This window comes from Dreissena polymorpha, chromosome 15 (genome assembly GCF_020536995.1).
Source record: "Dreissena polymorpha isolate Duluth1 chromosome 15, UMN_Dpol_1.0, whole genome shotgun sequence".
NCBI lineage: Eukaryota > Metazoa > Mollusca > Bivalvia > Myida > Dreissenidae > Dreissena > Dreissena polymorpha.
Window position 1 is genome coordinate 54,738,867 of NC_068369.1, and position 16,271 is coordinate 54,755,137.

The 16,271-nt window shown below is 40.1% G+C and overlaps 1 protein-coding gene across 1 annotated transcript in view; it reads right to left on the bottom strand.

Annotated features, from left to right (window-relative positions):
- Nucleotides 1-16,271, bottom strand: part of LOC127859761 (fibrocystin-L-like) — a 65,337-nt gene that overhangs the window by 25,123 nt on the left and 23,943 nt on the right. Inside the window, exons 21-30 of the mRNA XM_052397268.1 lie at nucleotides 15,811-15,996; nucleotides 14,400-14,573; nucleotides 12,500-13,963; nucleotides 10,591-10,731; nucleotides 9,927-10,089; nucleotides 8,644-8,800; nucleotides 8,216-8,381; nucleotides 7,017-7,226; nucleotides 5,503-5,705; nucleotides 575-740 (exon numbers count right to left, since the gene is read on the bottom strand). Coding sequence (XP_052253228.1) covers nucleotides 575-740; nucleotides 5,503-5,705; nucleotides 7,017-7,226; nucleotides 8,216-8,381; nucleotides 8,644-8,800; nucleotides 9,927-10,089; nucleotides 10,591-10,731; nucleotides 12,500-13,963; nucleotides 14,400-14,573; nucleotides 15,811-15,996 — 3,030 coding nt within the window. The remainder of the gene's footprint in view (nucleotides 1-574; nucleotides 741-5,502; nucleotides 5,706-7,016; nucleotides 7,227-8,215; nucleotides 8,382-8,643; nucleotides 8,801-9,926; nucleotides 10,090-10,590; nucleotides 10,732-12,499; nucleotides 13,964-14,399; nucleotides 14,574-15,810; nucleotides 15,997-16,271) is intronic.

The window sequence follows — 16,271 nt, forward strand, 5'->3', positions numbered from 1 at the left end:
AAGAAACTTCTGAGTCCAAAAACACTGACTAAATTCATTAAGCTCTTGAAAAAAAAATGCAATTTTGCAATCATAGCTGCAATCTCTAGCTATTTGTACAAGATAAAGTAAAAAAAAAGATCTTGTGCAGGTGCAAACCACCTGATACACAATGCAACTGAATATATTCATTATGATGGCAATTTTAACAAGAGATGTGTTTTTCAGAAACACAATGCCCCCTAATGCTCCGCTTTCAAGCCATATACCCATGACCTTTCACCACTCAAAATGTGCAGCTCTATGAGATACACATGCATGCCAAATATCAAGTTGCTATCTTCAATATTGCAAAAGTTATGACCAAGGTTAAAGTTTTGGGACAGAATGACAGAGTGACAGAATGACAGAGTGACAGAGTGACAGAATGACAGAGTGACAGAATGACAGAGTGACAGAATGCAGACAGACAGGCCAAAAACAATATACCCCCGATCATTCGATCCGGGGGGCATAAAAAGATCTTGTCTTGAAGGTGCAAACATTGATAAGTGCTTTGACCTCATATATTAATTTCATAACCAACCCATCTCACCTGTGTCAAATCCGGCCTCACATGCTTTAATCTCGTCCTCCCACTGGGGGTCTGGGTTGCCCCTGACAACCACATTGTGGGTGAGGAGACCCACCTCCGCACGGAACTCTACTAGGGTCCCATCAAACATCTCTGTCACGCCCCAGTGAGTAGCCTTCAGTGGATCCTGGATTTAAAAGTTTAGTTTTAACCTATTTATTTTAGCTGCATTGCATTGAAAGCCTTAGGCTTATTAAAAGGCTATTGAGTCCAACAAGTACAACCAGTGCTTTTGAAAGTCTTTTTTGTGAACACTCGCATAATTGTGCAATGCCAAGTTTGGAATTAATCATTTTGTAAGTACCCAAATACATGTAGATGCAACGTTTAAAATCAGCAATTTGCTTTGGTAGTATTATTACAATGCTGTAGTCACTCTTTGATTGCAATTTAGCAATTTCTTTTACATATAATATAATTATCACATATAATTCTAGTTCTTCACTGTGTTTTGTCACAGAAAATTACAACATTTGAGTATACCAATACAATATTTTATACAGATGTTGTGAGTTTGGAAATACATGTTTAATCAAAGAATATATTAGCTGCACTCTTTGAACCGGGCTGAATTTATGTGGGTAAATTAAGATTAGACTGGATTGTTAATTAGAAAAGGCCCCCTTAAACAAAAAAATCCATACAAGCGTGAAGTGTTGTCCCTGATAAGCCTTTGTGGACTTCCCAGGCTTATATGGGACTACACGTAAAGCTCATAACACCCAGTTTTCCCAGAGGGACTTCCCAGGCTTATATGGGACTACATGTAAAGCTCATAACACCCAGTTTTCCCAGAGGGACTTCCCAGGCTTATATGGGACTACACATTAAGCTCATAATACCCTGTTTTTCCTAGAGGGACATCCCAGGCTTATATGGGACTACAGGTAAAGCTCATAACACCCAGTTTTCGCAGAGGGACTTCCCAAGCTTATATGGGACTACATGTTTAGCTCATAATACCCAGTGTTTCCTTGAGCAACTTCCCAGGCTTATATGGGACTACACGTTAAGCTCATAACACCCAGTTTTTCCTAGACGGACTTCCCAGGCTTATATGGGACTACACGTTAAGCTCATAACACCCAGTTTTCCCAGAGGGACTTCCCAGGCTTATATGGGACTACACGTTAAGCTCATAATACCCAGTTTTTCCTAGAGGGACTTCCCAGGCTTATATTGACTACACGTTAAGCTCATAACACCCAGTCTTCCCAGAGGGACTTTCCAGGCTTATATGGAACTACACGTTAAGCTCATAATAACCAGTTTTTCCTAGAGGGACTTCCCAGGCTTATATTGACTACACGTTAAGCTCATAACACCCAGTCTTCCCAGAAGGACTTCCCAGGCTTATATGGGACTACACGTTAAGCTCATAATAACCAGTTTTTCCCAGAGGGACTTCCCAGGCTTATATTGACTACACGTTAAGCTCATAACACCCAGTCTTCCCAGAGGGACTTCCCAGGCTTATATGGGACTACACGTTAAGCTCATAATACCCAGTTTTTCCTAGAGCGACTTCCCAGGCTTATTTGGGACTACACATAAAGCTCATAACACCCAGTTTTCCCAGAGGGACTTCCCAGGCTTATATGGGACTACACGTTAAGCTCATAATACCCAATTTTTCCTAGAGCGACTTCCCAGGCTTATATGGGACTACACGTTAAGCTCATAACACCCAGTTTTTCCTAGAGCGACTTCCCAGGCTTATATGGGACTACACATAAAGCTCATAACACCCAGTTTTCCCAGAGGGACTTCCCAGGCTTAAATGGGACTACACGTTAAGCTCATAATACCCAGTTTTTCCTAGAGCGACTTCCCAGGCTTATATGGGACTACACATAAAGCTCATAACACCCAGTTTTCCCAGAGGGACTTCCCAGGCTTAAATTGGACTACACGTTAAGCTCATAATACACAGTTTTTTCTAGAGGGACTTCCCAGGCTTATATGGGACTACACGTTAAGCTCATAACACCCAGTTTTTCCTAGAGGGACTTCCCAGGCTTATATGGGACTACACGTTAAGGTCATAACACCCAGATTTCCCAGAGGGACTTCCCAGGCTTATATGGGACTACACGTTAAGCTCATAATACCCAGTTTTTCCCAGAGCGACTTCCCAGGCTTATATGGGACTACACATAAAGCTCATAACACCCAGTTTTCCCAAAGGGACTTCCCAGGCTTATATGGGACTACACGTTAAGCTCATAATATACAGTTTTTCCTAGAGGGACTTCCCAGGCTAATATGGGACTACATGTTAAGCTGATAACACCCAGTTTTTCCTAAAGGGACTTCCCAGGCTTATATGGGACTACACGTTAAGCTCATAACACCCAGTTTTCCCAGAGGGACTTCCCAGGCTTATATGGGACTACACGTTAAGCTCATAACACCCAGTTTTCCCAGAGGAACTTTCCAGGCTTATATGGGACTACACGTTAAGCTCATAATACCCAGTTTTCCCAGAGGGACTTCCCAGGCTTATATGGGACTACACGTTAAGCTCATAATACCCAGTTTTCCCAGAGGGACTTCCCAGGCTTATATGGGACTACACGTTAAGCTCATAACACCCAGTTTTCCCAGAGGAACTTTCCAGGCTTATATGGGACTACACGTTAAGCTCATAACACCCAGTTTTCCCAGAGGGACTTCCCAGGCTTATATGGGACTAAACGTTAAGCTCATAATACCCAGTTTTTCCTAGAGCGACTTCCCAGGCTTATATGGGACTACACATAAAGCTCATAACACCCAGTTTTCCCAGAGGGACTTCCCAGGCTTATATGGGACTACATGTTAAGCTCATAATACCCAGTTTTTCCTAGAGTGACTTCCCAGGCTTATATGGGACTACACGTTCAGCTCATAACACCCAGTTCTTCCTAGAGGGACGTCCCAGGCTTATATGGGACTACATGTTAAGCTCATAACACCCAGTTTTCCCAGAGGGACTTCCCAGGCTTATATGGGACTACACGTTAAGCTCATAATACCCAGTTTTTCCTAGAGCGACTTCCCAGGCTTATATGGGACTACACATAATGCTCATAACACCCAGTTTTCCCAGAGGGACTTCCCAGGCTTATATGGGACTACACGTTAAGCTCATAATACCCAGTTTTTCCTAGACGGACTTCCCAGGCTTATATGGGACTACACGTTGAGCTCATAACACCCAGTTCTTCCTAGAGGGACTTCCCAGGCTTATATGGGACTACACGTTAAGCTCATAACATCCAGTTTTCCCAGAGGGACTTCCCAGGCTTATATGGGACTACACGTTAAGCTCATAACACCCAGTTTTTCCAGAGGAACTTTCCAGGCTTATATGGGACTACACCTTAAGCCCGTAACACCCAGTTTTTCCTAGAGGGACTTCCCAGGCTTATATGGGACTACAAGTTAAGCTCATTACACCCAGATTTCCCAGAGGGACTTCCCAGGCTTATATGGGACTACACGTTAAGCTCATAACACCCAGTTTTTCCTAGAGGGACTTCCCAGGCTTATATTGACTACATGTTAAGCTCATAATACCCTGTTTTCCCAGAGGGACTTCCCAGGCTTATATGGGACTACACGTTAAGCTCATAATACATAGTTTTCCCAGAGGGACTTCCCAGGCTTATACTGACTACATGTTTAGCTCATAACACCCAGTTTTCCCAGAGGGACTTCCCAGGCTTATATGGGACTAAATGTTAAGCTGATAACACCCAGTTTTCCCAGAGGGACTTCCCAGGCTTATATGGGACTACACATTAAGCTCATACCACCCAGTTTTCCCAGAGGGACTAACCAGGCTTATATGGGACTACACGTTAAGGTCATAACACCCAGATTTCCCAAAGGGACTTCCCAGGCTTATATGGGACTACACGTTAAGCTAATACTACCCAGTTTTCCTAGAGGGACTTCCCAGGCATATATTGACTTCATGTTAAGCTCATAATACCCAGTTTTCCCAGAGGGACTTCCCAGGCTTATATGGGACTACAAGTTAAGCTCATAACACCCAGATTTCCCAGAGGGACTAACCAGGCTTATATGGGACTACACGTTAAGCTCATAATACCCAGTTTTCCCAGAGGGACTTCCCAGGCTTATATGGGACTACTGGTAATGCTCATAACACCTAGTTTTCCCAGAAGGACTTCCCAGGCTTATATGGGACTACATGTTAAGCTCATAACACCCAGTCTTCCCAGAGGGACTTCCCAGGCTTATATGGGACTACACGTTAAGCTAATAACACCCAGTTTTCCCAGAGGGACTTCCCAGGCTTATATGGGACTACATTTTAAGCTCATAACACCCAGTTTTCCCAGAGGGACTTCCCAGGCTTATATTCACTACATGTTAAGCTCATAATACCCAGTTTTCCCAGAGGGACATCCCAGGCTTATATTGACTACACATAAAGCTCATAATACCCAGTTTTCCCAGAGGGACTTCCCAGGCTTATATGGGACTATACATAAAGCTCATAATACCCAGATTTCCCAGAGGGACTTCCCAGGCTTATATGGGACTATACCTTAAGCTCATAATACCCAGTTTTCCCAGAGGGACTTCCCAGGCTTATATAGGACTACACGTTAAGCTCATAACACCCAGTTTTCCCAGAGGGACTTCCCAGGCTTATATGGGACTACATGTTAAGCTCATAACACCCAGTTTTCCCAGAGGGACTTCCCAGGCTTATATTGACTGCACATTAAGCTCATAACACCCAGTCTTTCTAGTGGGCTGCTCAATGGTACTTTGAATATACATGTATTTGCATAATAATACTCATTTATAAACAACAAATACCTCATAACTCAACCACAATTAGAGTAAAAATTACAGTCAAATATCCAAACCGTGAGCGTTAAAGTTTTCTTGTCAGCAGAGACAGCTTTTATTGTTTTCTTCTCATTCTCTGACTGCTTGTGGTGGTGGCCGGTGGAGGCGATGGCTATCTCGTCACCAACATTCCATTCCACAGGATCCAGGAGTGTTATCGTGCTGGACCCAGCCTGCGCAGTGGATGCCAGGCGAGACCAGGTCAACAGCACCTCAATACCTGGGTGAGAGGAAAGTATTATTAGTTGCACAGTCAGCAAAACAGGGTATGCTGGCTATAAACTTGTTTAGGTGGTGATTAACATTTTGTTACAACGACACACTTTATGTCAATGTCTTCTGAGTAAATCACCCACTAATAATCATACTTAAAACAGAAGTAGACAGAATCTTTGAATCAATTATCGCAACAAAGATCATTAAGTAACCTGAAACTACCTGATAGGAAAATAAAATGAACATTTGAATCATTCAGTACCATCCATCAATTATCACAAAACAATTAAGATTATTAGATTGTTTAATACCTGCAACCACCCTATACCAAAAAAAAAGCAAATGAGTAGTGCTCTGGGAAAACGGGACTTAATGCATGTGCGTAAAGTGTTGGCCCAGATTAACCTGTGCAGTCTGCACAGTCTAATCAGGGACAACACGGTGCAGTCTGCACAGTCTAATCAGGGACAACACGGTGCAGTCTGCACAGTCTAATCAGGGACAACACGGTGCAGTCTGCACAGTCTAATCAGGGACAACACGGTGCAGTCTGCACAGTCTAATCAGGGACAACACGATGCAGTCTGCACAGTCTAATCAGGGACAACACGGTGCAGTCTGCACAGTCTAATCAGGGACAACACTGTGCAGTCTGCACAGTCTAATCAGGGACAACACGGTGCAGTCTGCACAGTCTAATCAGGGACAACACGGTGCAGTCTGCACAGTCTAATCAGGGACAACACGGTGCAGTCTGCACAGTCTAATCAGGGACAACACGATGCAGTCTGCACAGTCTAATCAGGGACAACACGGTGCAGTCTGCACAGTCTAATCAGGGACAACACGGTGCAGTCTGCACAGTCTAATCAGGGACAACATGGTGCAGTCTGCACAGTCTAATCAGGGACAACACGGTGCAGTCTGCACAGTCTAATCAGGGACAACACGGTGCAGTCTGCACAGTCTAATCAGGGACAACACGGTGCAGTCTGCACAGTCTAATCAGGGACAACACGGTGCAGTCTGCACAGTCTAATCAGGGACAACACGGTGCAGTCTGCACAGTCTAATCAGGGACAACACGGTGCAGTCTGCACAGTTTAATCAGGGACAACACTTTCCAGTTCCATGGCATTGTTTCTTTAAAAGAGTTTCTTTTAAACGAAAAATTCAGTTTAAGCCTAAAGTGTCATTGCTGATAAGCCTGTACAGACTGCACAGGCTAATGTGGAGTGATGCTTTACGCACATGAATTAAGCCCCATTTTTCCAGATTGCAGCTCAAATAGATGTGTGTCTCATGTTTTACTAACCATGCAGATCCAGGGTGCCATTCCTGACAGCGATGACTTTCGTCCCGTAGATGGGCAGCTCCTTGCTGCGGTGGTGTCCGTGCAGCGTGATGATCCCCTTATGCTGGAAGGGTTCCTCCTCGGTCCCCACCTGCAGCAGACCCCCGTCAGTGATCATGATCACGTTAGATTGCAGCTCCACATCTTTGTTGTCGAATATCAGCTTCCCACCTATATGGGGAACCAGTGGGTTATGTTATATCCATGTTATCCTGCTACCTTGAAAGAGTTTAACTACCGTATAAATCCAAATTTACTAATTTTATAACACTTTCCGAGCAGGGTTTCCTTGCACTAACAAATGTACCAGTTCAAAAAATACAGCTCAAATAAATGATGCGGGTTTTCTATGTGTGTTATATATTTATGTAGATTAAACCTGAAATATAAGGTATTTTGTTTTTAATTAAAATTGTTATACCGGTAAAGGTTAAAAGAACACCCTCTTTGGGCACAACATTTTATCAAAAGAGTTGTTTTATGTGAGAGTTCTTTTTTTTTCCGCTTGTGTAATCATACACATAGAGAATAAAAGGTTACTGCCATATTGTTTACTAATATATTAATAATTGGGTGAGGCTAACAATAGGCTAAGGCTTCCCAATAAATTACCTCGACCTAAGAAATAACAATGCTTTTTATTCTATTTGGCTCTCATAAATTAATAAAAAAATGTTTTTAAAAAATCTCTGCATAGAATGCAATTATTACTGTCTTTTGTGATTGTCACTAAAGAATTGATTACACATGGAAAGAAGTAAAACTACCTTTTCATTTTGAAATTGATTTTAAATCTTTTTACATTTCCTTAGCAATTTTAAAGTCTAAATAAAGATCGAAATGGAAAAGATTATCAAAGTAGGAGCATTTTATTGGAAATATACAAAGTTGAGCTGCATCAAAAATGGGTCTTATGTGATATTCTGCACGGGTTACTTCAGATAAGTCAACACATGTGAGCACTCTGTCAGGAGTAACCTTGTCCACTATAAAGTTGTGGTGTTCTCATTAGCATACAGGATAGTTGCTCACCAGACTTCATAAATAATCAGGCTGGTCTGTAGCTACGCTGTCAGCACATGACGTAAGACCCATTTTCCCATGACGCAGATCTAAAGATGAATTTTTGACAGAAAAAACTGCATAAGTGAAGACATTACCTTGTATGAGTAGGAAGGCCAGTACAGGTGTGTTGACATCCAGTACCAAGGTCATGCCAGCAGGTATAACTATGAAATCCCCGGCCTCTGGCAAGGGTCCGCCACCCCATGTGAACGGGGAGGACCAGACGTCTATATAGCTGAATGATGCATCACCCGCTCTTGCCTGGGGATGACAGAGAAGGAGATAGGCATACAGCAATAGTCATATATAATATTCATGATTTTCTGGTAGTAAAAAGGTCACAAATATTATGAAAATGTTTGTACATGCTTTACATTTGTGTCTTTTACTCTCAACATACTAATATTTCCATATTTACATTTGTTTAAAAGTTAATTGAAAAATACTACAGTACTTAACAGTATTTGTATCAATTACGAACCACTATTAATAGAAAGGATATCAAAAGAAAACATCTGCTTACTTCTTGTGCAATTCCATTTCCGGAGATTTGCACCTCCACCATGGCAACGACTGAGCCGGCGTGTGGGCCTGTCACACACTCTATCATGGAGTTGATAACACCTCCCACAATGCACTCTGCACCATCGATCATAACGCTAACTGCATTCACATCAGAACTGCAGCCGAAATGATAGAACTTGAGAGATTTTAAGACTTCAGCCAACCATGTATTATACATTGATGTTTGATATTTGGATTTCAAATTACCAAGCGTTTAAAGGGGCCTTTTCACAGTTTTTGGCATGAATTGAAGTTTGTCATTAAATGCTTTATATTGATAAATGTAAACATTTGATCTAAAACGCTCCAGTAAAAAATCAAGAATAAAATTTAAAAAAAAACAAAAAAAATGTAACCCTCAAAAAGGCTCAAACCACTGACCCCTAGATTCCTGGAGTAAGTCTACCACTTTGACCAATCGGCCATCTGTGCTCCTAAATTGGATATCCAAATCTCAACAGTAACTATAACATGCATTATGCATATCTAGGTTGTGTAACAGATGCCATACACTCAAAGAACATCAAGGGCAACACTTGATTAACCCATTTATGCCTAGTGGACTCTCCCATCTTTCTAAATTGGATCAATTTATGTCCAATATTAGGGATGTCTAGTATTCTTATTTCTATATTTATAATATTTCTAACAGAAATTCCTTAAAGCAAACAGCGCAGACCCTGATGAGACGCCGCATCATGCGGCGTCTCATCAGGGTCTATGCTGTTTGCCAAGGCCTTTTTTCTAGACGCTAGGCATTAATGGGTTAATCCACAGAAAGGAACATCTAAATACAGGTCATCTGAAGAATGTGACCCCAATATTTCACATATATAAAGTACTGTTTGGCAGAATGCCTCAGATACATATTTTATAGTTCATTAGTGATATGTTTTATTATAAATGATTATCAAACTTCTCAAGAATGTAAAAATAAATAAATAAATAATGAGACAGAATTATTTCCCTTTGTGCCTTGCTCTGGGAAAACTGGGCTTAATGCATGTGTTTAAAGTGATTCTCAGGGACTGCATAGGCTAATCAGGGACAATACTTTCCGCTTAATCTTGATTTTTGTTTAACAGAGACATCATTGAAAAGAAAACTTCCATGTACAAGCGAAAAGTGTCTTTCTAGATAAGCTTCTGCAAACTCAACAGTCTAATCTGGGAGGACACTTTTCACACATGCATTAAGCCCCATTTTTGCAGAGGGAGGCTCAATTCTTATTTGTGTCTATACCCGAATCCTGAGCCAGATATTGTGACTGTTGTGCCTCCACCAGTGCCACCACGTGCGGGGTTCAGCCCCATGATAGTGGGAGTGAGGGCTCCACTGTAAGTGTATACACCAGACAGGGTCCTGGTTAGTCCATTGACTGTCATGGATACATCACACACTTGAGCTATAACGACAGCAAATGAAAGAAATAATAGTGATAAGCCCAAATGCACACTTACTAGCTCTTAGCGATTTATGCGGCAATTTGGAATTCATGTTAGTGTATCAAACAAAATACTCAGCAAAAATTCCATTAAAAACAGAGTATATATAAAACATGTTTCTTTCTGTTATCCTTACTTATTTTTAGATTGAGGGTTAAACGGATCATAAAAAAAATTGTTCTTGAGTTTGTGATCTCTATTGCCAAAACAATCTAAGAGAAATGTACAGAGCAAAATATGTAATCTGATTTTAACTGGTGTACACTAAATGTTCTCAGACACAGTATTTCCTGTATTCCTTCTTTAAATTTTATTTATTCTTTAAAAGGGTTTTTTCAATTTAATCATTATGACGTGCATACGAATTGTAATAAAAAAAGTATGTCAGTCCAAAAACCTTTCATCATACATTCACAACACATATTTTGGTAATGGCAGTACTGCTGAACATATTCTTGTACCTGTATTTTTAGGTGTCTTGCAGGTATACTGAGTGGTATCCGTGGCAACCAGTGGACAGGCTACACCGCACACTGTTACAACAGCGTCCTCACTAAACCCAGTCCCAGTGAGAACAATGTGCTGTCCACCAGCAGTCCCACCTTTATTGGAAATAGTAGATAACCATTATTTTGAAAATTATTGAACTGACCCAATTTTTTCTGTCATAATTTAAACAGATATTATATATTTAACCCTTTGCATGCTGGGAAATTTGTTGTCTGCTAAAATATCGTCTGCTGAATTTCTTAAATTAGCATTTTCTTCGATTTTTTTCAGAATAGCAAACAGTTTGGATCCTGATGAGACACCACGTTTTGTGGCGTCTCATCTGGATCCAAACTGTTTGCAAAGGCTTTCAAAATTCGGTTCCAGCACTGAAAGAGTTAATTTCACTGTTACAAATTATCACTATTTTGAACCCATTAATCTGGTACAATCTCTAGTTTATATGGTTATTTATCAATTGATAATATTAGGTGCTAATTCAAAGTTTAAACTCTATTTTCCCAATTGTTTTGTTTAACTAACAATAGGAATTTTGCTAAAAAGTGCACAACAAAAGTTATAATGACATGCCAAAAAGTAGACCTATATACAGATAAAAAAATTCTATCAAATTTTAATAAAATGACATAATGTCAAAGCAAGCACATTAATGTATATACATTAAAAAGTCTTGGGCCACTTGCAACTGTATATAATTTGCGCGGGGATCTTTATAACTATAGACAGATTAAGAATTCCTATTTAATTTTAGTAGTCTTTTTTTTAAGTATTTTTCTCAGTCCCAGTGACTTTAAAATACGGAGGTTTTACTCTAAATATCATTTTAAAACACACTCTTGTATACACCCCATTCTTTTTTTTTTAATGTGTGCTTGTTATATTATAAAACAACTAATTTTCCCAATATTGCCCAACTTATTTATACAAATATGCTCTGCTATAACATAAATATAAGGAATGCCATAAATATAATGTTTAAAAAAAAAGTAAACTTTGTGTCAGAAAGTAAAGTACTTAAAAAGTGTAATATTAGTAATAGCAGAGAAAATTGTGAAACAATTAAATATTATCAAAATATTGGTTTGTTTGCATAGAACAAGGAAATGAAAGACACGTTCAAACAAAAAACATAGTATGTAAACAAGAGATGTGTTTGTCAATAACACAATGCCCCCTTCTGCACCGCTTTGATTTATTTTATTTTTTTATCATTTGGCAGGTACAGATAATTATCTCCCTTTAAAGCTTATTACTTCCCTTGGATTAGTTTTTTTTATTGACCTTGAAGGATGACCTTGACCTTAACCTTTCACCATTCAAAATGTGCAGCTCCATGAGATACACATGCATGCCAAATATCAAGTTGCTATCTGAAGCAACATAGAAGTTATGAGCATTTTTCGAAACCTAAACGCAAAGTGTGACGGAAAGATGGACAGACGGATGGATGGACAGCCAGACGGACAGTGCGATCACTATATGCCCTCCTTCGGGGGCATAACAATGTTTATATCATAACCAATGAAGGATTCAAACAAGTAACAGCCCAACAGCCATTTACCACTAACCCTTTTTTGGGCCCCTGCCCCTTGATTTTGTTGAATTGTGTAAAAAAAGTACAGCAAAAATAAGTGTGAGAAAATTATGTCAAATAGTTTGCTACGTTAAAATTAGTCAAAATTAGGCTTTAAGCATGTGAGTAAAGTGTCGGCATAGATTATTCAGGCTATATTATTATACAGGCTTATCAGGGATGACAATTTCTGCTTTTATAGTATTTTTCATTTAAAGAAGGTTTCTTCTAGTTTAGACAGAAAGAAGAAAGTGTCATCCCTGATTCGAATACTAGAATTAACTCACCCATGGAAGGAGACACTGAAGTCAAGGCAAGCTGAAACTCAAACATCACATCAGAGTTGGATGCTCCTACTCCATCTACAAGTACTTGCACAGGAACAGAACCAGTCGCATGGTTGCCAAGGTTACACCGTATCTCAGTGTCCGTGTTAGAGGTTACAAGGCAGTCAACTCCATCAAGGTTGACAGTCACACTACCCCCAGCTAGATTTGAGCCAGATATAGTTAGCTCACTTCCAGGCAAACCTGATTGAGGACTGATGGAGAAAACCGAGGGGGAGGAGGAGGCGGCGTAGTTGAAAGTCTTTGCCTGGTACGGCATTTTGTTAGAAACCACATTGACGTTAGCAGATCCATCGGTATGAGAAGATGTTACACAGATAACCTTAGAGAGTGAAGTGGAAACTATGGTGCATTTGGAGCCACCAATAAGTACTGAGGTGTCGGCCACAAAACCGTTTCCAGAAATGGTGATAGTTGTGTTTCCATGGATACTGCCAGATGATGGTGTGATTCCATTGATCACTGGCATGCCAGTAACTGTCACATATCCGCTTGCCTTGCCGCTGCCAGCAACTCTTACTGTGACCTCATTTACACCAGCAGGAAGATTATCTACAGAAACCACCAAAGTGGAACCAGTAGCCGACGTGACTTTTCCAAAAACATCTCCAAATACGACTTCTACAGCTGAAGAATCTGTTCCCAGCAAGCTCCCTGTTATGGTAAATTCAGTTGTAGATGACATCGTTGTTGGACTTATACTGACTATCTTGGGCGTATAGATGTTTACAAAGGAATATCTGCACTTTCCAGTGAGCGTTTCACATTTCGCATCTAGTGGGGCACCATTTACCATCATAGTAACAGTAATGTTTCGCGTGTCTTGCACAGACGGCGGGGTTTCGCAGATAATCTCTGTGTAGGAGCTTTCCATAACTTTACACTCTAAAGCATCCATCATAACAACCGGCTTGGTAGCAAACCCATATCCTGTTATCGTGACCAAAGCCCCACCAGCAGTGCTTCCAGAACTTGGCATGATGCTTTCGATGCTTGGAATCACGGCAAACGCTTTATCTTCAGCGTTCATTATGTTTACAATGGCATTACCTCTATTGTGAACTCTGACATTAAGTGGTAAATACGTTGCAATCTCTGGTTCATCTGATTTTGATATCATGCATTTTATCGACAATTCTGATGTTTCAATGATGTCACAGGAGTGTCCACCAAAGGTCACTTCGTTCTGGCAGCTCTTTGCCGAAAATCCAGACCCTGTGATGGTTATTTCAGACTTAGCAGTCCCGTTGTTAGCATTAATGGAGGTTACAACAGGGGAGCTACATGGATGAAAGGCGAAGTTAAATTTTGCTGTGTCATTGTGAGTGGGTGGGGAGTCTGTACATCCTGACTTTGCAGAAATCAGGTGACCGCAGGAGCTTGAATCCACCGGATCAGCTGATCCTGAGATACAAACAATTTGACAATAATAGAATTGATCAACATATATACATTTATACTCAGTCACTGTTATAATTTTCCATAAATATTTTTCAAAGCTTCATAGGAACTGGAGTTCTGATTTTATCACATACTGTGTTGTTTATTTCGTCAATGTTTGCATAATAGTAGGGTTCACTTTTTCTACACTCAAGAATAAAAAAAGAACAAGGAAAGGCAACAAGGTCCTGGTAGTGTAGTGAATATGGATTCCAATGAAACAGGAAAGTCCAGATTCAAACCACACTCTGGCATCATTTAAAAGATCTCCTCTTAAGACACCAACTACTGACTCTACCCATTCAACTTACTGAAGCATGTCTCAATAAAAATAAGGTTCTCAAAACCAATGAGCTAAAATAAATGGGTTTAAACGCAGTAAGAAAAACAGAATTCTCACCTCCAAGTTCATGTAATGCCTGTACGCCGCCGAGTGTGACGGAGACCTGCCCACTTCTAGACTGTGCCTCCACCACTTCCACAGTGCCTGTGTAGCTCTTTATAAACCACTCGTCTACATAACCGCTCCAAACATAGTAGGTCCCAACCTTCGAAAACTGGTACTTGAACATGCCTACAATAAGAACCTTCAGATGGTTCACAGGGCAAATAATGTTCACTTTGGAAAACTCTGTTATATTGATAGTGTAAGTTAAATTAATTTAAATTGTTAATTATTTATAATTCACTGGCTTCTTTTTCTATTGTTGGAAACAGTTATATTGACCAAAATACAATCCAAATCTAGGTATGCATTTAAGCTACCAACATAAACAATTTAATTACAAAACCTCCATCCAAACTTGAGTTATTGAGAAGAGATCTTTTTTCTACATTAAGAAACAATGACCTTAACCTTAAAAAGGCCATCCTTAAATGTTATGCTAAACTAGGTCTGCATAGAAGCATAGTCTAAGCCCACAAACTTATGTTTAGTTCCATAGCTTCCTCCAAACTCTAATATAGCAGAAACGATTTTTCTAGTTTTAGTTATATTGACCTCAACTTTGACCTGACTGGCCCCAAGTGCAATCCCAAGTTAGGTCTGAATGTAAAGCAACATACACACAAACAGCAAAATTTTCATCCAAGCTAAATAATGGAGCAAATTAATTTTTTTACTTACAGTAACAGGGATCTTGACATTGACTCAATCAACCACAACAAAATAGTGAGCTTGCTACATTAAAAGACAAGTTAACAAGAGATGTGTTTGTCAGAAACACAATGCCCCCTATTGCGCCGCTTTGAAGCCATAATTTTTTTACCTTGAACGATGACCTTGACCTTGGCCTTTAGCCACTCTAAATGTGCAGCTCCGTGAGATAAACATGCATGCCAAATATCAAGTTGCTATCTTCAATATTCAAAAAGTTATGACCAAACTTAAACGAAGGTTAAAGTTTAATGAACGAAAAATACAATTATATTTGACCTTTGACCTTGAAGGATGACCTTGACCTTGACTTTTCACCACTCAAAATGTGCAACTTCATGAGATACACATGCGTGCCAAATATGAAGTTGCTATCTTCAATATTGCAAAAGTTATAAAAGTTTAACCAAGGTTTAAGTTTTGTGACACACACATACAATGACTGATTGACTGACAGACGGAAAGGCCAAAAACAATATACCCCCGATCTTTCGATCAGGGGGCATAAAAATTAACTGTAAAAACATTAACCTCTTTAGAAGTGGACCATGATGACAAATTGAAATGGAACCCACTAAGTACTGGCAAAACAGAATATAATACAAATTCAAGACATCCCGACAAGGTTTGCAAAATCAAAATATCTGAGAATTACCGTCTGGCGTGGGTGGTCCACTGTTGAAACCCCCAACCTTGGGCATAGTGGAGCTCGGGCTTGACACCTCATATATGCCGTGGGCCACGTTGTTCACAAAGACTGGGGTCTTCCATGTCCACTGCACATAGTCTCCAACAGCCACAGTCAAATAGGGCTTGTCAAAGGCATAGAAGACTCCGAATGCTGAAAATGAGGAAATTATGAGACAAACTATTATGAGGACAAACATTATTGTAAAACCTCAAATAATTATGAAGTTTGGTAGGCATGGGGATTTTTAACCCTTTGCATGCTGGGAAATTTTGTCTGCTAAAATGTTGTCTGCTGAATTTCTTAAATTAGCATTTTCTTCGATTTTTTTCAAAGAATACTATCAGAATAGCAAACAGTTTGGATCCTGATGAGATGCCACATTTTGTGGCGTCTCATCTGGATACAAACTGTTTGCAAAGGCCTTC